Source organism: Typopeltis vanoorti, chromosome 3 (genome assembly GCF_054136105.1).
Source record: "Typopeltis vanoorti isolate ZY-2024b chromosome 3, IOZ_Tvanoo_1.0, whole genome shotgun sequence".
Classification (NCBI taxonomy): Eukaryota; Metazoa; Arthropoda; class Arachnida; order Uropygi; family Thelyphonidae; genus Typopeltis; species Typopeltis vanoorti.
In genome coordinates, this window is record NC_143551.1 from 110,508,551 (window position 1) to 110,531,821 (window position 23,271).

General features: G+C 36.1%; 1 protein-coding gene across 3 annotated transcripts in view; it reads right to left on the bottom strand.

Moving 5' to 3' along the window:
* Window positions 1-23,271, bottom strand: part of LOC150108466 (IQ motif and ubiquitin-like domain-containing protein) — a 227,567-nt gene that overhangs the window by 199,792 nt on the left and 4,504 nt on the right. For all 3 annotated transcript variants that reach the window (XR_016550657.1, XM_090415872.1, XM_090415873.1), the window contains exon 2: window positions 18,088-18,269. Coding sequence is in view for 2 of the 3 variants with exons in the window: in XM_090415872.1 (XP_090271998.1) it covers window positions 18,088-18,269 (182 nt within the window). In the remaining variant the exon portion in view is untranslated. The remainder of the gene's footprint in view (window positions 1-18,087; window positions 18,270-23,271) is intronic.

Consider the following 23,271-nt stretch of genomic DNA (forward strand, 5'->3'; position numbering starts at 1 on the left):
AATTTTTAAAAATGTAAGGGGAATATTTTGCTTTATGCGGATGATGTTATACTTCTAACTGGAGAATGAGACTTATTTGTGCCTATGGTCCCACAGAAGGTTCTACTAAGGTAGAAGTGGAACAATTTTTTGAGGCTTTAGAGAAAGCAACCGACACAATCAAAAATGAATAGTTGGTCCTTGTTGGAGATCTAAATAGTAAATGATTGTCATTGTTCTAAGTAGGAAATGATTGTCAAACATACAAAAATCTTTTGGGAAAATTTGGAGTCAAGAGCAAAGTTAATAATAATGGTAAATACCTGTTGGATTTCTGCTCAGGACACGGACTGGTTATTACTACATCATGTTGTAACATAAAAATGTACACAAATTCACATGGAGAGAAGAGGCAAGGAATAAGAAAAGTCTCATTGACTATGTAATTGTTGACAGTGATGTTTTCTCCCTGGTGCAGGACACCAGAGTGTACAGGGGATTTGAAATTGGAAATGATCACCATTCAGCAGGATAAAATTGAATTTCATATTGAAAAGAAGAACATACAAGAAAGTTTTAAAGCGAATAAAATTTGAGCAGCTCTCAGATGTGAACTGTAGACTATAATTCACAAACATTATTAAAGAAAAAATGAAACAGTTTGAGTTTGAGAAATTTGAGAAGCAAAACCTTGGAGATTCAGTGGCAAGCCCTGAAGAAAACATTGATTGATTCAGCCAGAGAGGTAAGTGGTGAGGTTGTCTGGAAGAATAGAAAAATCAGAACTCCATGGTGGACACAGGAAGTTAAAGAGGCAGTGAAGGCAAAGAAGAAAGCATATCAAAAGTTCCTGGCAAATAAGTCAGCTTGTGCTGTTAGAGAAATACAGAGACAAGTGGAAGAAAGCCAAACACTGTGTAAAAATAGCTAAACAAAAGTCATGGGAAGACTTTAGTAAGAACATGACTTTTGTTTTTTTATTTTTACACAGTGTTTGGTTTTCTTACACTTGAGAGCTTTCTAAGAACATAGAAAATAAATGTCAATAAAGTGGAAATATATTCTGGAGGTTGCTCAGAAAAGGAGGAAAGAGTTCTGAAAAGGAATTAGAAATGATAAAGGTGACATGAAAACTGGAGAAAAAGATATCCTTGAAGTATGGAGTGATTATTTTGAAAAATTGCAAAATGAAACAATCAGTGACAGCACAGTGGTAAAACACACTGACCAGGCATGCAATCAGGAATACATATCCATAAGTAGAAAAAGCCATCAAAACACTGAAGTATGGAAAAGCCAGCTGGAGTAGATGATATTCAAACAGAAATCCTCAAGTACAGAGGTATAAAAGTCTTACAGCGGATGCACTGTATAGTTCAGAAGGCCTGGACTTCTGAACGAATTCCAGATGATTGGAGTAGATCTCTCATAGTACGTATATACAAAAAGGGAAATAAAATGGAATGTGAGAATTACACAGGTATTTCTCTACTGAGTTGTTTCCTGGTAAGATTTATGCCAGTATACTTGAGAAACAGTTGAGAAGGATTGTGAAAGAGAAGCTTGATGAAGAACAAGCTGGATTCAGGCCAAACAGAGGCTGTCAGGATTAGATTTTCACTTTACGACAAATAGTTGAGAACTCATGGGAATATAACAAAGATCTGAATTTAAGTTTTGTAGATCTGAAAAAAAGCATATTACAAGGTGCCAAGAGAGAAGCTATTCGCAATGCTGCAGATGTATGGTCAGTGGGGCATTATATTAAGCAATACTTAGTCTTTATTTGAGTTGTAAGTCAGCAGTTAGAATTGAAGGGAGTACAGGAAGGTGGTTTAATGTTAAATCTGGTGTGAGACAAGGATGTACATTAGACCCTCTGTTATTCATTATCAAATGGATCGCATTATGAAGGAAAGTGGTATTAAACCTGATATCAAAATTGGAGATGTTAATGTCAGCTCTTTACTTTATGCAGATGATGTTATACTTCTAAATAAATCCGCTACAAGTCTGCAGGATTCCCTGACTAAATTGAATAAATGTTGTAATAGATATGGTATGAAGGTCAGCATAACGAGAGAAAGACAATGAAAGTAGGTAGAATGAAAATAGAGAACTTTTAGAAGAAGTAAAATATTTCAGCTACTTAGGCATGATTTTTAGTGAAGATGGTAAATTAAATATGGAAATAGCCAACAGAATCAACAAAGCTGGTATGGTAGGAAGTCAACTGAATACAAGAGTGTTCAAATGAATTTTTAACTTATGGATCTGAGAGCTGAGTTAGAAGTAAAACACTTGACCAAAGACTGGAGACTGCAGATGTGAGAGTCCTGAGAAAGATTAGGGGCATGAACAGATGGCGTCAATTTCAATATCATATTAAAAACGAGGAAATTAGGAAAGAACTTGACATTGTTAACATCTGGGAATGTTTTTAGCAGAGCTAATCTCAGGTGGTATGGTCACTTAAACAGAATAAGAGAGGAAAAATAAGCAAAACAAGTGTTCTCTGCTAAGTTGGCAGGAAAAAGACCCAGAGGAAGACCAAGATATAGGTGGATTGATGCGGCAAAAAGTGCCTTTGCTTTACAACTGTTTCCTCTGCTCAATCTACCAACTACAACAAACTGCAAGATAGAAAGAAATATAAGATCTGACAATGTTGGAGTCTTGACAAGTAACAAATTAATTTGGAGGAAAATTGTAGATAGGAAGTTAGTAATGATGTAAATTTTTCATGTAGTACTGTCATATCCTGTATCCCACTTGAGGGTACATGTCAGGAATTTGATAATGATGATGATTATACAGGCACACTAATCGAATTTTAGAGGTGCATTAATTGTATTTGGGTATAGAAAAAAAATGATGCACTAATCAGAGATGCATTAATTGAGGGATTGCTGCATGCGTGTGTGTGTGTGTGTGTGTGTGTGTGTGTGTGTGTGTGTGTGTGTGTGTGTGTGTGTGTGTCTTTTCGTTTTTCATGCCCTTATACCCACGTGATGCTATCTGTTCCTGCTACCTTCTATTCCCTTACAACTCCAGTTTCTCTCACTTACACAGAAAACAGCACTCTCCAGATGCCTGGTTTTTTCTGTGTTCAAATGCAGTCCATCTCTTGTATATAGCTACCTTATATCCTCAAATCTACTCCAAGCATTTACATATTCCAAACCTTTTTTTCCCTACATATTCTTGCTATCATCTCATTCAATATTACTGCTCAGTATGATAATGCATTTTCCACTATGTATTATCATACTGAGGCCACTTATTATCTTCACTATCTGATACACTCATTTGATAGGGATTGTGCAGTTGAACTAACTGCACAATCCCTATCAACCTCAAATCTCAAACTTCAAGATACTGCATTTAATAGCATTAAACTGACATTCCTAGTATATCATCTTCATTCAATCATGTTTCACTGATCCTAATAATCTTTGGCCTGAATGTGGTTATCAATTCCCTTAATCCATCTCCAGCATTTGTATAAAGAAACATCAATGAATTGTCAGTATTTCTATACCTATTATTATTATTCCTTCCAGACGCCATCTGACTTTGCATATGATGATGGAACACTGGCCGGGGGGGGGGGGGGTTAGACTCAGGAAATGGGGGTATACCATTTGCCCCAATCTTCTGAGTGTTTATCGCCACAAGAGGAGCCCCCCCCCCCCCTGTTTCCATTCACCCTGATAACTCGTTTCCCAGTACTAACATACTCACTTGTTCTGAGGACACTCTCTCCAAATACCAGTGTTTTTCCTCATTCAAATGCAGTCCATCTCTTGCATACAGGTCTCTTCTATCCTCAAATGCTCCAAGCATCCACATAATCCAAGCTTCTCTTCTGATATATTCTTGCTATCATGTCATTCATTACTGATGTTCCTCTCCTTATCTCTGCATCATCTCCTTATCTCTAGATAACATGCTTATTATCGTCCCACTGTTCTCAAGCATAAACTTCAAATCTCTCACTACTGGATTTGCACTGTATTTCAGGTCATTTGTACCTGCCATCACAATCATCTCATTTCATTGCCATAATCACACTCTACTGTTCATTCAGGTAAGCTCATCTAACATTCCATTTTGCACTCCACAAATCATTGAATCTTGATACATTGCTCATTTCACTGCCCATTCATATCTGCTCACCTGCATTCTTGTCTTCCTCTCAATTCCTCGTCCCCTGGTAATCCTTCTATCTTACTCATTCACTCCTTCTCTTGTTCACTTCACATAAGTTAGCTTTTAGAGTCACCTAATCTCTTCTTTCACATTTCTAAACTCATTTTTCATATCTTCCACTTCTTCTCTTAGTATCTCACTCTCTCTCTCTCTCTCTCTCTCTGAAAGCAACCTACTTTTTCCTCAACATTCACCTACCTAAACGTTACTATCCTCTAAATCTACTACCTTCATTTCCACATGAAGTTCATCACTCTCACCCTCGATTATGCTAACATTCATTCATTTCTGACACACCACTGCAAAGTTACTTAAATCTATGGAAATTTTGCCAAGCTTTTTCCATCTCTTTATTCATCACCTATGTTCATCTCTTATATTTTATGTAGACATACACTCTCTGGACTCTTACCTACCTATACAGATAATACTATGAAAAAAAGTGACATTAAATTTCAAATCAAAATTGAAGATTTCAAACCAGTGAATGCTCCTGGATTTTTTAATTAAAATGAATAACTACTATAAACTGGAATAAAGTGTTTCTATTTCTTTGTTTAGGAAATTACATCTATTGCAAGATAATTTATTTATTGGAAAATAAACACATACATTTACATATACATACAATATTGTTTTATACATAAAACATTGTTTTTATGTGCAAAAGTGATGAAAATCCAATTTCACACAGGTAAGTGGTGGCAAATGGTAAAAGTGTCTGCAATGCTGCTTTTGCCAGCTGTGGATAAGGTTCTAACTGTGTACTCTGGAATTGTTCTAAGTCCAGTTTTTCAAATTCCATTTGAATACGTGCATTGGCTCGTATTTCAATAAGATCGTCTTTTATTAAATACCTGTCATCCATCGAATCTGGGCCAAAATTTAGAAACTTCTCTTGCACCCCAAGGGTGTACACACCCCAGGTTAAGAACCACTGTGCTAGACCCAAACTATTAACATGATATCTATCGTACCTCTCTTGAAACCATTAATAGACAAAGCAATTACAACTGACTCAGACAATCCATTCCATCCATTCACCACTCTCCAAGCAAAAAATCTAGTCCTCACACCCTGCCAACTACACTCATATCCAACTTCCAGGGATCAAGGGAGACCCTAACATCATGTCAAAAACAACTATTTGTCTTCCACACAGTATCTATCATACCTCGCCTTAAACTCATTCACGGTCATAGCACCCACAACAGACTCTATATGAACCCATCTATATGAACTCTATCTACTGCTACTATTCAACCCCTAGCTTCATTGATTTCCTGGAGTCCAGTTTCCTCAATGTGGTGCACAGTTTGTAATCTTTGTATTCCAAAATGAATAACTTTACTTTTCCACATTAAATTCACATCCATTATATTTTGCCCACACTCTCAGCCTATTCAAATCATCCTGAAAGCTTTCTATAACATCTTGATTAACTATTATCCTACCCAACTTAGCATCATCACCAAACAACTGAATAAAAATTATTTACTATATCACTTATGTACAAATTAAACAGCAGTGATCCAAGCACAGAGCCCTGCAGCACACCATGAGTCACCTGTCTTCTCTTAGATTCTTTTCCTTCACATAATACTTTTTAGTATCTGTCCATCAGCAACCTTTTATCAATATTACCAGTTTCATATTCATCTGCATTTGTTGCAGTTTGCACAACAGAGTTCCATGTGGCATCCTGTCAAATGCCTTTGCAAAATCGAGCAGTATTATTGTGTAGTGATTCTGTTTTTCCAATTCAGCAGTCACTATATTATAAAAAGTTAATAGATTATGAAGCCATGGCACTTCACACAGCCATGCTGCCCCTCATATTCATATCCACCGATTCCTGAAATTTTTTTTTTTTATCAACTTTTCCAGTACTTTTACCAGCTCTCCTGAAATACTGATTGGTCTATAATTTGCTAACACAGACTTATATCCTCTTTTATACAAAGGAATTATTTTGTCCTTCTTCCACTCTCTCTTAGAATTTTGCCAGAGCTGAGACTTAACAGTCTAGTCAAAGGCATCATGAGTTTTTCTGCACAGTCTCGTAAAACACGAGCTGATAATCCATCCAAACCCATAGCTGTATTTGCAATAAGATTCTGCAATATCCTAAGTACCTCCAAGTCATCAACCTCTGTTCACACATCACTTCCTGTCACCTCTGTCAAAACAATATCTTCACTTGGATGATATACCCTTTCAAAATGGTCACTCAGTAGCTCAACAATTTCATCTATCTCTGTTACTCTCTACCATTTGCACTCATTAAAATTATCCTTCCATAATCATTCTTCCTCCTAATTGCCACATAACCAAAAAAAAAATTCTTTGGGATTTTCTCTCACCTGTTCGGCTAATTTCTTTTTATAATTTGATTTTGCCTTTCTCACCATGCTAGTCACCTTTCTCATTATATATCCTACACAATATTTACTTTTTTTTTGGAGCTAATATTTAATGATACTACTCACCCATTCAACTGCTACCCAATCTACCCTCCTGACCTTGGATATACAGTGTGATATTGCTTCCTTCATATATCCTTTGACTATTCCCCCCACCCCCATGCATTGGGAATATCCTTCCCTTGCAGAACTTTATGCTATGATATTGCTTTAAGCTGCCTCCTAAGCAAATCATAATCTCCTGCCTTATAGTTCGACGTATACTCTACTCCTTATCTGGAATTTCCATGTTTTGCTACCTCTCAAGTCAAGACCACATGATCACTTTCCCAACTGGAGTCAAGGTAACCCACCTTAGTTATGGACAAGCCTTCTGACTCTATAATAAGATCCAACATTCTCATACCCCAAGGCCCATCTGTCACATTCTACTTCAAGTAATTATCTTTCAGCAAGTGTATAAATTCCATTTCCTTCCTGCCATGTGATCTTTCCTCCTAATCTATGTCACTGAAGATGAAGTCATCATAATAATTACTTAACCTTAACTTGCACTAATCTGCTGATGCATGTCTTCCACACTTGGTGCCAGGGATGACACCCTCTAGTCTGTATCAGCAACCAATTTTATATTTTGTCTATTGTCCTCGATCTCACACCAGATTGACTCAAAAGAACTGCTCAATTGACTTCTAATCTTGTTGGCTGCAATTCATCTGCTATCATCAGCAGTACCCCCACTCCTTATCCTGTTTACTCTATCCTCCCTGAAAATACTAAATCCACTACATTCTATCACTGTAACTATGTCATCTGCTGTTAGCCAAGTCTCACTAATTCCTATAACATTTGACAAGGTTCCACTAACCAATGTCAAAAACTTTCCCCTCTTATTCCTAATTTATATGAGAATTTTCAAACACGTAGAAAGGCTCATGTGTTCGTCATACATGTTGATTCACTAGGCCAAAGCCCAGCACATCTACAAACAAGCAAGCTGAGTATTACTACTACTACGAGAACAGATAAAAGTTACTCACCTGGAGCTATCAAAAATAAATTCAACCATCAACGCTATACATGCCAAACTATTAGATATTCTAAACATGGAACTGTGGGATATCCTTGACAGTATCTCTGATGCAACAACTATAAAAGAATTTGTCCAAGTTAAAAATCAGCATCAAAAAAAATTTGAAATTCTCCAACAACATAGTGCTATCAAAATGCTGCAATTATAAGAAGATCACGTTGTGGTGAATTTATCATCATTAATCTTAACCAAAGAAGCTATTAAGGCAAGGACACAATTTTGCCAAGCAAGTTCCAAAAGCAAAATAATGGCTTCTGTTGAACAGGGAATATATGACCTGCCTCCAGCAACAGCCAATCACATTCGTTTAGATGCGGCCAACATCCTAATCCATAGTAAGTATCCCAAAAATAATATGCCAGATAAGGAAATCATTGCTCTAAAATAGCTACACAATAATAACCACATTGTTATAACCAAAGGAGACAAAGGGAATGCAGCTGTGGTGATGAATTTAACAGAATATGAAAGCAAAATGCACACACTTCTACAAGATCAGTCAGAATACAAAATTATAGATCGGGATCCCACAACTCATAAAAGAATAAGGAGTACAAATGATTGGAAAAAAGTCATTTCCTAGGCTAAAGAAAGGTACAGCCTCATGCCCTATTATGGATAGTATAAACAGTCCCACATACAAACTTGCTAGACATTTAGCTAAGCTACTAGCCACTCTCACAAACCATTCTCCCTCCTTTGTTAAAAATTCTGCCCACCTAAAAAAGTATTTTAGAAAACCATACCTTAAAAAGCTCAGAGATAATGGTGAGTTTTGATATTACCTCACTATTCACAAATGGACCATTAATTGAAACCCTTGATTTACTAAAGTCACACCTTCCCCTAATATATTTGAAGTTTTTAAATTCACAGTACATGCAGGTTATTTTACATAGAAAGGAAAAATATACAAACAATTAGATGGGACAGCAATGGGATCCCCTTTCTCTCCCCTTAGCCCACTTCTACACAGAAATCTTGGAAAAGCTAGCTATCAACACAGCCACTCCCAAACCAGTGCTTTGGCTACAGTATGTTGATGATGTGCTGGCTATTTGGCCACATGGCCCAGACACATTGGATACATTCCTAGTGCATTTAAATAGTCAAAAATTCACTTTACAAAGGAACTGGAAGCTAATGACTGTCTGCCCTTCCTGGATATACTAATCACACATCTTCTAGATCAATGCTTCTCAAACTTCTGGATGTCAGGACCCCTTTGGAAAAATTAAAATATTTCACGCTCCCTCAAAAAAAAATCGTAATACAAACATACATTATTATAATATTTATTGTATTTATATTCAATACAAAACGTACACAGCGAATATTGCAAAAATCAAATGCAAATATTAAATTTTTAGCATCTTACATACACATTTGACATGCCACATTATCTCATATTTTTATATAGATAGATATATTGTTATTGTACATTTGCAGTACAAGCACATGAAATGCAAAACGATTAGTAATAAAGAAAGAATTAAAAACATAAAAGAAGTTTAATAATAATTTAATGTGATGGATGTGCTTCAATACTGCTACACAAAAAGTCAATATCAGGTGAAATATTTGAAACTGCAATTCTTAGATTTCTGCTTTGAAATGAAACTTAGATGAATAAGCATATATTTACTAATATTCATTAAGCGAACGAAATACGCAGGAAGCAAAATTTGTAAACTCACACCAATGTGTGATTTTTTTCCATTAAACATGTATAAAAAACAACAAAAAAGAAATAATAAATAATAAAAATTAAATACGTTTCTTTTAAGATAAAAAAAACTAAGTCTTAAAACATTTTCAATTGGTTTTCATTATTTCACGATCCCACTCAACAAAACCAATGGTCCACAGTTTGGGAAGTGCTGTTCTAGATGGATCCTTATCATTTTCGGCTTATAGAAAACCCACACATGTACAATGAGATATTTGCACAAACAATCACATCATCACACATCTCAACAGTATGGTATCCTAAAAACACTAACTCACAGAGCTAGAGCAATTTGTTCCAATGACAATGCTCTCACTGCTGAACTCACTCGCCTACATCACACTCTCTTAGCCAATGGCTATAATCCCTATAAGATAGACAAAATATTAAATGCTTCCCAGAGATCCCCCCCCCCCTCTCTGCTGTTGTATACTACAGAAGACTACAGCAAAACTGTCACCACATTCAAGGCACACCTGAAAAGATATCTAGAGTGTTTAAGAAACATCAGCTATGCACTGTATTCAAACCATATGTCAAATTGGCAGCTCTCATCCATTCATCCAAGGACAGAATCTCGGCTTCATCACATTAAGGGGTCTATGAAGTGCCCTGTTCATGTGTTCGAGCCTACTATGGACAGACAGGAAGAACCTACTATGGAAATTCGCCTCAGTAAACATAAAAAATACATCCGCCACTATCACTATGGCAAGTCGGGTCTGGCAGACCATGCCATGGATACCCATGCACACAGGATCAATTGGAAGAAAACAAAAGTATTGCACAGAAGTTGTTATAAGTCAGAGATTGTTCTTGGAATCAACAGAACCCCTGAAACAAACTCCAAACCGTAAGAAGTATGGCTGTATAAATTTGCCAAAGATTTGGGAGACAGTTATCTTAAGACCTAATTAATACCAGCTTTCTCTCTGTTTGTTTGTTTTTCCCCCCCATCATAGATGGCACCTAATCAGAACTTAAGTCTTTGTGTTGTATATTACAATTGTTCAGACTAGTCCCATTGTTATACCAGATTGTTGTTGTTTCGCACACTGTAATAAACTGTTTTTGTGCTCCGAAGATGCTGGATATATTTCCAGCGAAATATCAGCAATAAGTCAATAAATAGTTATTTTCTTATTAGTCTGTGTTCTCATCTATACCGTTAAAATTAATCAACATATATGATTTATATGGAATATAGTATACAAGACTGTATTCAAGTCAATTTTAACTTATGGATCTCAATTGGAGATCCATAAGTTAAAGAATGTTGGATCAAAGATAAAACAGCTGATCAAAGACCAGAGGCAGCAGGTTATTATTATTATATGGGTATTATCTCCATGGTGTCAAAAGACTTTGCAGAGATGGTGCAAAAGACTTTACACTAATCATTATTCACATAATACCTATCATAGCTCTCTTAAATTTATTCATTAATATTGTTAGTATTTAGGGATGCGTGAGCAGAGCTAATCAAAGATGGTACAGTCACTTCAGCAGAATGGGACACAAAGTTAATAACATGGGCTTTGATGCAGGATTGTCAGGAAATTACATGGAGGACAATTAAGATCTATCCAGATTGATGTAGTCAGAAGTGTTCTGGAAGATAGAAATATAGACAATATTGTAGCTCACAAGTCACAGACTAATACGGAAGAAAATTTCTGATAGATTAGCAATGATGTAAACTTAATCATGCAGTACTCTCATAGTATTCTGTACACCCATTGAGAGTACATATCAAAAATTGAATGATGATGACACTAATAACGTATTCATTTTAGCAAAGTTATGTACTGAAAAAAAAAAAAAAGCATTAAGATGATTCAGTTTTTTTTTCTCTCTCTCTCTCTATATATATATATAATTAACATAAACCTGATTTATCACAATTTTATAAATATACAAAAAGCAAGCACAAAATAAAGGAGTACATGATGATAATGTAATGCTGAATTTGTGTATTAATATTAATGGTCATAGGCACCATAAGTGGTAAATTATTCAAATGTATATCAGATGACTAATATACGAACATCGAGAACATATAACATTCTTCTCTTGTGAATTCTTCAAAATTTTCTTCATTTGTAATTAAGCCCTTCCTATTCCTGCAATTGTATTTTTTTTTTTTTGGAGGGGAGGCATTCTTTTTTTATTATATATTTTTATCTGGATCATTACACACAGATTTAGTCATCATTTCGGTTTTTTGACAGTTGAAGTGGTGGTGAAGAGGTTTCTGGAATGCTCCCTGCAAGTAGAGATTGAGGATTTGTATGGTGAAGACAAACTATGCTGACAAAAGTATTTCGACACCTAGTTACAGTCAAAAAAATGTATTTTTATTATATTTCTAGTACTGAAATTTTGTCATGTTGTACCATCATTTTTTTTTTATTTTGGTTTAACCAATAAGAATACTTTTGGTCGGCTAAATCCTAAATTGTCAGCCCATCCTTGTTCGTTCAGTATCCAAGTAGATACCCAACAGGGTACAGACCAGAAATGCTGAAGTATGGTGGTATAAGAGTCTTACAGTGGCTGCACTGCATAGTTCAGAAAGCCTGGACAGAGGGATGAATTCATGATGATTGGAATAGAGCTTTCATAGTACCCATATATAAAAAGGAAAATAAAACTGAATGTGAGAATTACACCTACTCAGTGTTCCTGGCAAGATCTATGCAAGTATACTTCAGAAACGGTTGAGAAGGATTGCGGAAGGGAAGCTTGAGAAGAACTGGATTCAGGCCAAATAGAGGCTGTCAGGATCAGATCTTCACTTTATGACAAACAGTCGAGAAAGCATGGGAATATAACAAAGATCTATATTTAAGTTTTGTCGATTTGGAAAAGGCATAAGACAAGGTGCCAAAAGAGAAGCTATTCAATACACTAGTTATATGGGGCATTTATATCAAGCAATACTTAGTCTTTATTTGAGTTGTAAGTCAGCAGTTAGAATTGAAGGAAGTACAGGAAGATGGTTTAATGTTAAATCTGGTGTGAGACAAGGATGTACAGTATCCCCTCTGTTATTCATTATCTATATGGATCACATTATGAAGGAAAGTGGTATTAAACATGATATCAAAATTGGAGATGTTAATGTCAGCTCTTTGCTTTATGCGGATGATGTTATACTTCTAAATAAATCTGCTACAAGTCTGCAAGATCATCATCATCATCATCAAATTCCTGACATGTACCCTCAAGGGGTGTACAGGATATGATAGTACTACATGAAAAATTTACATCATTACTAACTTCTTATCTACAATTTTCCTCCAAATAAGTCTATTACTTGTCAAGACTCCGATATTATCATTATCAGATCTTATATTTCTGTTGTCTAAGGCACATTGTACCGTATCAATCCACCTATATCTTGGTCTTCCTCCGGGTCGTTTTCCTGCCAACCTGGCACAGAACACTTGTTTTGTCAATTTTTCCTCGTCCATTCTGTTTAAGTGACCATACCACATGAGATTAGCTCTGCTAACGCATTCCTGGATGCCGACAATGTCCAGTTCTTTCCTAATATCCTCGATTTTAATCTGATATTGCCATTGATGCCATCTGTTCATGCTTCTAATCTTTCTCAGGACTCTCATATCTGCAGTCTCTAGTCTTTGGTCAAGTGTTTTACTTCTGACCCAGCTCTCTGATCCATAAGCTAAAACTGGTTTGAATACTGTCTTGTATAGCTAATTTAGTGTTCCAACTAATTTCTCTCTTATTCCATATAAATTTATTCAATTGACTTCCTACCATACCAGCTTTGCTGATTCTGTTGTCTATTTCCATATTTAATTTACCATCTTCAGTAAAAATGGTGCCTAAGTAGCTGAAATGTTTTACTTGTTCCACAGGTTCCCCGTTCACAACACAGTTAACATATTCAACAATTCTACCTATTTTCATTGTCTTTGTCTTTTTAATGCTGACCTTCATACCATATCTATTACAAGTTATTCAATTTAGTCAGGGAATCTTGCAAACTTGTAGCAGATTTATTTAGAATTATAACATCGTCTGCATAAAGCAAAGAGCTGACATTAACATCTCCAATTCTGATATCATGTTTAATACCGCTTTCCTTCATAATGTGATCCATATAGATAATGAATAATAGAGGGGATAACGTACATCCTTGTCTCACACCAGATTTAACATTAAACCATGTTCCTGCACATCCTTCAATTCTAACTGCCGACTTACAACTCAAATACAGACTAAGTATTGCTTGATATAATGCCCCACTGACACCATATAACTGTAGCGTATTGAATAGCTTCTCTCTTGGCACTTTGTCATATGCCTTTTCCAGATCGACAAGACTTAAATACAGGTCTCTGTTATATTCCCATGCTTTCTCGACTATTTGTCGTAAAGTGAAGATCTGATCCTGACAGCCTCTATTTGGCCTGAATCCAGCTTGTTCTTCACCAAGCTTTTCTTCCACAATTCTTCTCAACCGTTTCTCAAGTATACTTGCATAGATCTTGCCAGGAACACTCATTAGGGAAATACCTCTGTAATTCTCACATTCAGTTTTATTTCCCTTTTTATATATGGGCACTATTAGAGCTCTACTCCAATCATTGGGAATTCGTCCCTCTGTCCAGGCTGTCTGAACTATGCAGTGTAGCCACTGTAAGACTTTTATACCACCATACTTCAGCATTTCTAGTCGAATATCATTTACTCCTGCTGCCTTTCCACATTTCAAGCCTTTGATGGCTTTTTCTACTTCCAGTATGGATATGTATTCCTGACTGCATGCCTGGTCAGTGTTTTTTATCACTGTGCTGTCATCACTGCTTGTTTCATTTAGCAGTTTTTCAAAGTAATTACTCCATACTTCAAGGATATCTTTTTCTCCTGTCATCATGTCACCTTTAGCATCTCTAACTCCTTTTACAGCACTCTTTTCTCCATTTCTAAGCTTCTTCAACAACTGCCAGAATATCTTACCACCTGCTTGATATTTATTTTCTAAGTTCTTGCCAAAGTCCTCCCATGACTTTTGTTTAGCTAGTTTTACACACTGTTTAGCTTTCTTACATTTGTCTCTGTATTCTGTAAGAGTAAAAGCTGACTTATTTGCCAGGAACTTTTGATATGATTTCTTCTTTTCCTTCACTGCCTCTTTAACTTCCTGTGTCCACCATGGAGTCCTGATTTTTCTATCCTTGCAGACAACTTCACCACATGCCTCTCTGGCTGAATCAATCATGGTTTTCTTCAAGGCTTGCCACTGAATCTCCAAGGTTTGATTCCTGTTCTCAAACTCTTTCATTTTTTTCTTTAATAATCTTTGTGTATGCTAGTCTATAGTTCATTTCTGAGAGCTGCTCAACTTTTATTCGCTTTAAAACTTTCTTACATGTTATTCATTTCGATATGAAATTCAATTTTATCCTGCTCAAGACTAAATAGTGATCACTTCCAATTTCAAATCCTCTGTATGCTCTGGTGTCTTGCACCAGGGAGAAAACATCACTATCAGCAATAACATAGTCAATGAGACTTTTCTTATTCCTTGCCTCTTCTCTCCATGTGAATTTGTGCACATTTTTATGTTGGAACATGGTGTTAGTAATAACCAGTCCATGTCCTGAGCAGAAATCCAACAGGTATTTGCCATTATTATTAGCTTTGCTCTTTTCTCCAAATTTTCTCAAAATATTTTTATGCCTGACAATCATTTCGTACTCTGCTATTCAGATCCCAAACAAGGACGAACTTTTCCTTTTTCATTGTGTCAGTTGCTTTTTCTAAAGCATCAAAAAATTCCTCCACTTCTACCTTAGTAGAACCTTCTGTGGGACCATGGGCACAAATAAATTTCATTGTCCAGTTATCCATTCTCATATTTGCCCACATCACTCTACTTGAGACTACCTGCCATTCTAGAAGATTAGCCTCGTATTTTGTGTTGAATACCATGTCTGCAAGATTCTCTGACTAAATTGAATAACTGTTGTAATAGATATGGTATGAAGGTCAGCATTAAAAAGATAAAGACAATGAAAATAGGCAGAATTCATTGAAAATGTCAACTGTGTTGTGAATGGAGAACCTGTGGAACAAGTAAAACATTTCAGCTACTTAGGCATGATTTTTAGTGAAGATGATAAATTAAATATAGAAATAAACAGAATCAGCAAAGCTGGTATGGTGGGAAGTCAATTGAATAAATTCATATGGAATAAGAGAGAAATTAGTCAGAACACTAAATTAGCTGTATACAAGACAGTGTTCAAACGAATTTTTAACTTATGGATCTGAGAGCTTAGTTAGAAGTAAAACACTTGGCCAAAGACTAGAGACTGCAGATGTGAGAGTCCTGAGAAAGATTAGGGGCATGAACAGATGGCATCAATTTCAATATCATATTAAAAACAAGGAAATTAGGAAAGAACTTGTGATTGTTAACATCCGGGAATGGTTTTAGCAGAGCTAATCTCAGGTGGTATGGTCACTTAAACAGAATGAGAGAGGAAAAATAAGCAAAACAAGTATTCTCTGCTAAGTTGGCAGGAAAAAGACCCAGAGGAACACCAAGATATAGGTGGATTGATGCGGCAAAAAGTGCCTTAGACGATAGAAATATAAGATCTGATAATGTTGGAGTCTTGACAAGTAACAGACTGATTTGGAGGAAAATTGTAGATAGGAAGTTAGTAATGATGTAATTTTTTTCATGTAGTACTATCATATCCTGTACACTCCTTGAGGGTACATGGCAGGAATTTGATGATGATGATTCTAGTACTGAGTGGGAGACAATCTTGGCCTGAATGACAGCAACTACCCTTCAGGGCATGCTTTGAAGCAATTTCTGATATATATATTGTAGCAACAAAAATATTCTTCCATTCCTTGCACAAAGGTACCCCCCCACTAGTGATGCTGATAATGGTCACTGTGGTCTGGATGGAGCAATTCAGCATTCTAATTCATCCTAAAAATGTCCTTCTGTTTCACTAGACATCCACATATGCCATATGGTCACTCTGATGCTCGGTGATAATGTGCCACACCAGTCCTTGGCATGTGGTCCTGTTGTATGCTTTTCTGGATTCTTCAACTCTCTGAAGATCAGTCACTCCACACACACACACAAACCATCCATCCATCTCATTGATGGTCTGCCCCTTCCTCTTTTTTCAAGAAAAAGGAGGCATCGATTAATCCCTGAAGATGTAAAGATGTTCAATGGGATGAATTAGATATGCCATACTGCATGCAGTGCAGTATGGCATATCTAATGAAACATGCAAGGGTTACTGTAAACACATCCAACAAGAGTCAAATCACTCTTCCGCTTCCAACAATATGGCACTATAAAAACTTTAGTGCATCAGTTCAAAATTGATTTACTCAGACAACATCAGAACTCACCCACACAGAACACCTTTTTAGCTAATGCTACACCTCCCACCATAGAAAAAGAATTCTAAAACCACTTACTTTCCCTTCTATTGTAAATATAGATTACAGAAAATCATTCCCCAATCCCTTATATTTGGGCCATCTCAGAAAAGGCAGACAAGATCTTAAAAAAGCAAAATTTTGTGACAACTTATATAAAAACTGCACAGAAAATTAGCAACCATTACCAGCTTCCCCAAAGACCAACTACAACCACTGGATTTATCTGGAGCATGCCAGGTACCCTTCAGTTGTTCATACCATGATCACACAGGCAGGACAGCAAGTATCTATATATCAGAACACCAGGCCTACATCCAATTCCACCACTACGGTCACCCAGGATTATGCCTTGGATCTCTTGGAAAAAAGCTGCCTTACTCCACTGAAGAATTCAAATTCGAAAGATTTTTTCTTGAATCTACTGCAGCTCTGACCCATTATCCCAACCTAAACAAATATGGTTATATCAGGCTACCTCTCATATTCGAAACTCTCATTTGCAGATATTCAGCCCAATGCCAAGAACACCCCAAAGTGGCATAACAATAGGACTTTAGGCAAACGAATATCTCTCCTGTTCAATCTTTGTTACTGAAGTGCGTCTGCATGCATGTGTTTGATACCACTGTATTAATCCCAGAAGATGCCAAATTGATTTGGCAAAATATAGGAAGTAATAATTAAAATTCCAGTTATTTAATTTATGTTGTCAATTCCCTGAAATAACATGAATCATGATATTCAACATATAAGCCAAAACACCAGGAACAAATGACTAAGACAGTAATTTAACTGGTCTGTGAAATGTGAGATATGAAGTGAGATTGAGGAAATGCAATTTGCAAAGTTTTGTAAATAGGATAAAGAGAGGGAATATGATTGAGACATTTGAGTTGGTAAAGGGTTTGACACTGGATTAATATGGAAGAAATGTGTCATAGAATGGATCGGGTAGAAATAGGTCTGTCCTTGAAACTAAGCAAAAAAGGATGTGTGCAAAGAGTAAGTACAGAGTAAGTTCTTTGCATAGAAAGTGGCTAGCAAGTAGTATGCATTGCCTGAGTGTGGTGAATGCACACATTGAATGAATTTAAAGCACAGTTTGATGACCTTTGTGTTTGTGACAGTATGTACCTCCCATGATAAGTCTTTTCCATGGGATATCTGACATTAATAATTATTTAATTACTTACTCTTATCAATCTCCTTTTTTATTGGATGAAAAGGTGATATCGTAGTTGGACATATGTTGGTTATTTCTTGGCCTGTAGTTCCTTTTAATTCCTGTCCTGATAATTTCTTACTCTCTTCCAAAGTATCATTCAAAGATGTAGAAGATGAAGTTTCAGGTGGCTGCTCTTTAGTCATTGTTTTCCTAGAAATATGTATTTCACCTATTAATACCCAATATTTATGCAGACACATTCCTCAGATTATAATATTTTTCATAAATGTAGTAAACTATTTCAGACAGGATTTATTAAAATTACATACATTACTTGCTATAACTTGAGGTTAATTTGGTGTGGCAAATTAGATTTAACAAAATCTCATAATCCCAGTGGTAAATGACAATAATTATAATAATGAGAATTAAATCCCTATTACTTATTATGATTATGCATGCTTCTCCAGGGAGTTAAGGGTTAATTTCTGGGAGGGTCTATTCCATGTTACAACAATGCTTAAATACCATATCTTTTTTTGAAACATTCACCATAGATGCATTCTCAGAACATCAGCAATAACAATTGAGCTTATTCATAGTAATTATGCTGTAATTACCAATTCAAACTGTCATGACAGCTAGCAAGAGGCATTCACCTTTCTGTTATATCAACACAGTGCATATGCAAAAAATATGGTATATATAGAGTATTATTTTCCAGGCTTCATGGAGTAAGAATACTCATCCCAGGAAGCCAAATGCTCACAGACCACAATCTATCATACCTTGCTTTAAAAGCATTTTGATGGAGCATTCACTTTGGCATTGCATTCCATTTATTCATTGCACTCTACATGAACAAAAATGTTCTCACTTCCTTTCATCACACGATTTTTCTTTCTCTCATGGTTGCAACAGTGGTCAGCGTTTATTGTGTAGAAATTATGTAAACAATACATACATATTGGAGCAATTACTTAAAATTAAGATAAAATAACCCTTGATGTTTCAACTTTGATATTACTGTCATCATGAGGAATATATGTATATACACTAAAATACAAGTTACATGATAATATACTTTAGCAAACTATAGCATAAATTTTCTGTTAGCTGTTTACCCTAGTTAAATTCTAACCATGTTCAAAAGAAAATTCAAAGATGCTTGTGAGATGGTGATTCATCATCCCAGTCTCAATAAGAATGATGGATTAGTAATTCCAAGAGTCTGGAAGATCTATCTGCAACCCATATAGCATTCAGGTACAGAACAACAGAAGAATAAAATGGCAGAACTCCAAAAACCTCCAGCCAATGTTCTGTCTAAGATGTGCGTGTATGTGCGCATATATGCAATGGTCAAAATTTTGTGCACATGCCTAGTAGCCATGTGCACAAAATTTTGCCTTCAGAATTTCCAATTTACAGTCAATAATTTTTGAACATACTATAAAAACAAATTATATTATAAATCATACTTATAGCTTATTTTATTTAGTAATTTCCAATGTCTCCACTGCAAATTACTTTAACTCATTCTAAATATGTGAACATATCCAATAGCTGGAGAAGAAAGAATTATTCTTTCAAGTTTCTGAATAAATGTTGTCATTCAAAGTGATACCATAAATGAAATAGCAAGAGCTGCATTTCACACTTTAGTAGTTGATGAGATTACTAATATATTCTTCACAGATAAGCCAATGTATTCATTAACACAATACCTATCATACATCTCTTTAACTCTATCTATTGTTGGGGCACTCACAACCACTTCTGACAACCCATTCCACTCATTCACCACTCTCCAAGAAAAGAAACTAGCCTACACATCCTTACTAACCACACTCTTAGACAGCTTCCAAGTGTGACCCCTTGTCCCCCCCTCCTATATTTCGTGTATTGAAAAATATCTTTCTGTGTCAATCTTATAGTATCCTTTTAGTAACTTTATAAGTTTCTGTCATATCCCCCCTTCTCCTCTGCCTGTCAGCTAAACTCTGAAACCTTCAATGTATCCTCATAGGGAACATTCCACAGACGTGTCACTAGCTTGGTCTGTGGTTGAGGAGTGGATTCAGAAAAATAGCGATCCCAAGAAATGCAGGTGATCAAATCTGTGCACAGCAGTCAACATGTGGCCAAGCCACAGCCTTATAAAGAGGAATAATATCTCCCTACTTGCCAATGTGTTCTTCAGCATTCAAGTAATCCTCTGAGCTGTTTTGTCAACTCTTGCAATATGTCATTAAATTTCAAATCTCTATCCACCATCACCCCTGATCTCTAGCCTCCTCAATTTCTCGTAGACTAGTATCATCAATATGATATGAAGTGTGTTATCTTTTCATCCTGAAGTGCATTACCTTACATTTTTAAAACACTGAAACTGACAACCACTGTTCTTTGCCCACACTGCCAATTTATTTAAATCATCTTGTAAGGGAATGTAGTGGGAAGACATGGACTAGAAAATAGAAATGAGAGAGAAGAAACAGGTTAGTGGAATTTTGTAAAGAAAATGAGCTAATAATTATGAATACTTAGTTTAAAAAAAGCTAAGAGAAGACTATATGAGGTGTGGCAATTAAATACGAGACTGGTTACAAAAATGTGGTTTATTATTACAACTGTACAACTTAATTGTTATCTCCCTTCAACATACTCCCCTCCTCTATCTATACACCGTTGCATACGAATTTTCCATTATTGGAAGCAGAGCTGCAATTCATCACGTATTATCTGCTTCAGTAGCACTGCCATTTTCTCCTTTACTTCATCCACTGACCGAAAATAGGTGTCCTTCAATGCAGATTTCAACTTTGAAAAACTGCTTTACTGACAGTGCACTGTGGGCTAAAGCATTGTCCTGATGAAGAATCCAGTTGTTTTTTCAACAGTTTGGGTTTCTTCTTCCTCACTCATTCTCTCAGCTTGGCCATTACCTTGAGGTTCTGGCCAAGCTGAGAGAAAAATGGGTTCCTTTGAGCACATACTTGATCTTTGGAAAGAGGTAGAAGTCACAGGAAGATATTTAATGAGCAGTTCATAGAGGTCTTTCAATCTTGTTAATGTGACAGCATGGAGAGTTTGAGAGGAGTGGATAAGGAGGAGAGATTGACTGTGAGTGAGGAAGAGCCATATGTGGAATTAAGCAAACTTGATATTAAGACGGCTGTGGGACTTGATGATATATATCACTGTGTATTTTGAAGGAATATGCTAGGGAGTTGACATCTGCCTTAACATATTTGTTTAATATGAGTCTTCGGTCAAGTTCCAAAACAGTGGAAGGAATAAGAGATTGTACACTTCATAAAGGAGGTGACAGAATTCAAGCATCAAATTATAGATCAATCTGTGTCTCAGGTGTTGTGGTTAAAGTGTTGGCAAGACTTGTGAGAATCAGGATCCAGAATTGGATTGACAACAATGGTGTTATCTTTAATGGACAACATGGATTTGCAGAAGGGAGGTCATGTTTTAGTTATCTATCTACTTATTACAATAAGGTGACAGCAACATTGGATGTGGGAGATGGATACACAGCAGTATGCTTAGACTTTGGAAAGGCTTTTGATAGATTACCACATGATAAGTTGATAGTCAAACTAGATGGGATGGGGTCAGATATTAGATTAGTGCATTGGATTACACATTGGCTGTCTGATAGGTAAAAACAAGTTGTTTATAGGGGGACAATATCCCAGAGGAAGAAAGTCACTAGTGGTGTGTTTCATAGGTCTGTTTTAGGGCCATTGCCATTTAACTTGTATGTTAGTGATTATTGGGGAAGATTTGAATATGGATATACTGTTTGCAGATGATTCAAAATTGGGACAAACTATGAGGAGTTGAGCAGATATTCTAGCCTTAAGAAGATGAATAGATTGAGTGAATGGGCATCAGAGTCAGGATATCAGTTCAATGTTGCAAAATGTAAGGTTTTAAAATTTGGAAAATAAAGATAGGATGTGAAATTTACTCTTGGTGGGGCTATATTATTAGAGTTGAGGGAAATAAGAGATCTTGGGGAATGGTGGACAAGAATCTAATATTTAGAGAATACATTCCCAAAATTCTGAGGACAACACAACGAATTCTGGCAATGCAGATGACACTGACTTGTAGAAGTAAGGAGATTCTGGTTCCATTGCATAAGGCTCTGATTAGATATATGATGGACTACTGTAGGCAGATTTGGTCACTTAGTTTTCAAAAGGAGGAAGAAATATTGGAGAGGGTCCAGAAGTAACTTGCCAAAATAGTTTCCGATCTCTGGAATGTTGAATGTGAAGAAAGGGTGAGATAATGCAGTTTGCAAAGGGGGTGATAAGATAGAGATGTACAAGTTACCAAGGGGTTGTTATAGTATTAACATTGAAGAGGTCAAAAAATGATGGGAGATGGGGAAGAACAAAAGGTCATCCCTGGAAGCCATATAAAGAGAATGTGAGCAAGAAGCAGGTTTTTTGCATGGAGAGTTGTGAATGATTGGAATGCATTGCCTGAGAGTATGGTGTCTGCAGAGAATTTGAATGTGTTTAAGGCTAGGTATGATGAGCTGTGTGTATATGACAAAGGGACCTCCTAGATGAGTTTGTGACTTTATTTGGTATTAGGATGATAATAATTTCTATCACACCTCTCACTTTTCCTCACTCATCAACCAAATTTTGTAATTAATCCAAACCTTTAGTCTATAGATGCATTGAGTATTGCATGGATCTATCACCATCTTGGTCAGCCATATCTAAATCCTATCTACTAATTCCTCATTGCATTAAAATCCAGATGAATGACTAAATCGGAGAACAGATTTAGTCATCTGGATGTTTTGTCAATATCCAAGTGAGTCATTTTGCCATTTAGACCACTTCTGCATATGTCTCATGAGCTTTGACTTTCTATCCACAATCGGCACAAGGTATTGAGAACCTATTGCTTTGTACAGTATTCTCTCCCCCACTTGGACAATTGAAATAGTCGTGTTAAATTCAAAGTCAAATAATTTCATTATCATCAATTTCTTGCAGTGCACATCCAATATTCTGTCTAATTTTCAAGTCAAGCCACAAACTCTTAATTTGATATGTCTAAACTTGGTGACATCTTTGTTAAAAGATCTTATATCTTGCATGCTAAATATTTCTAAAAAAGCAACCTAAATGCTTACTCCTGCTACTTAAATAGTGCATATACATGCAAC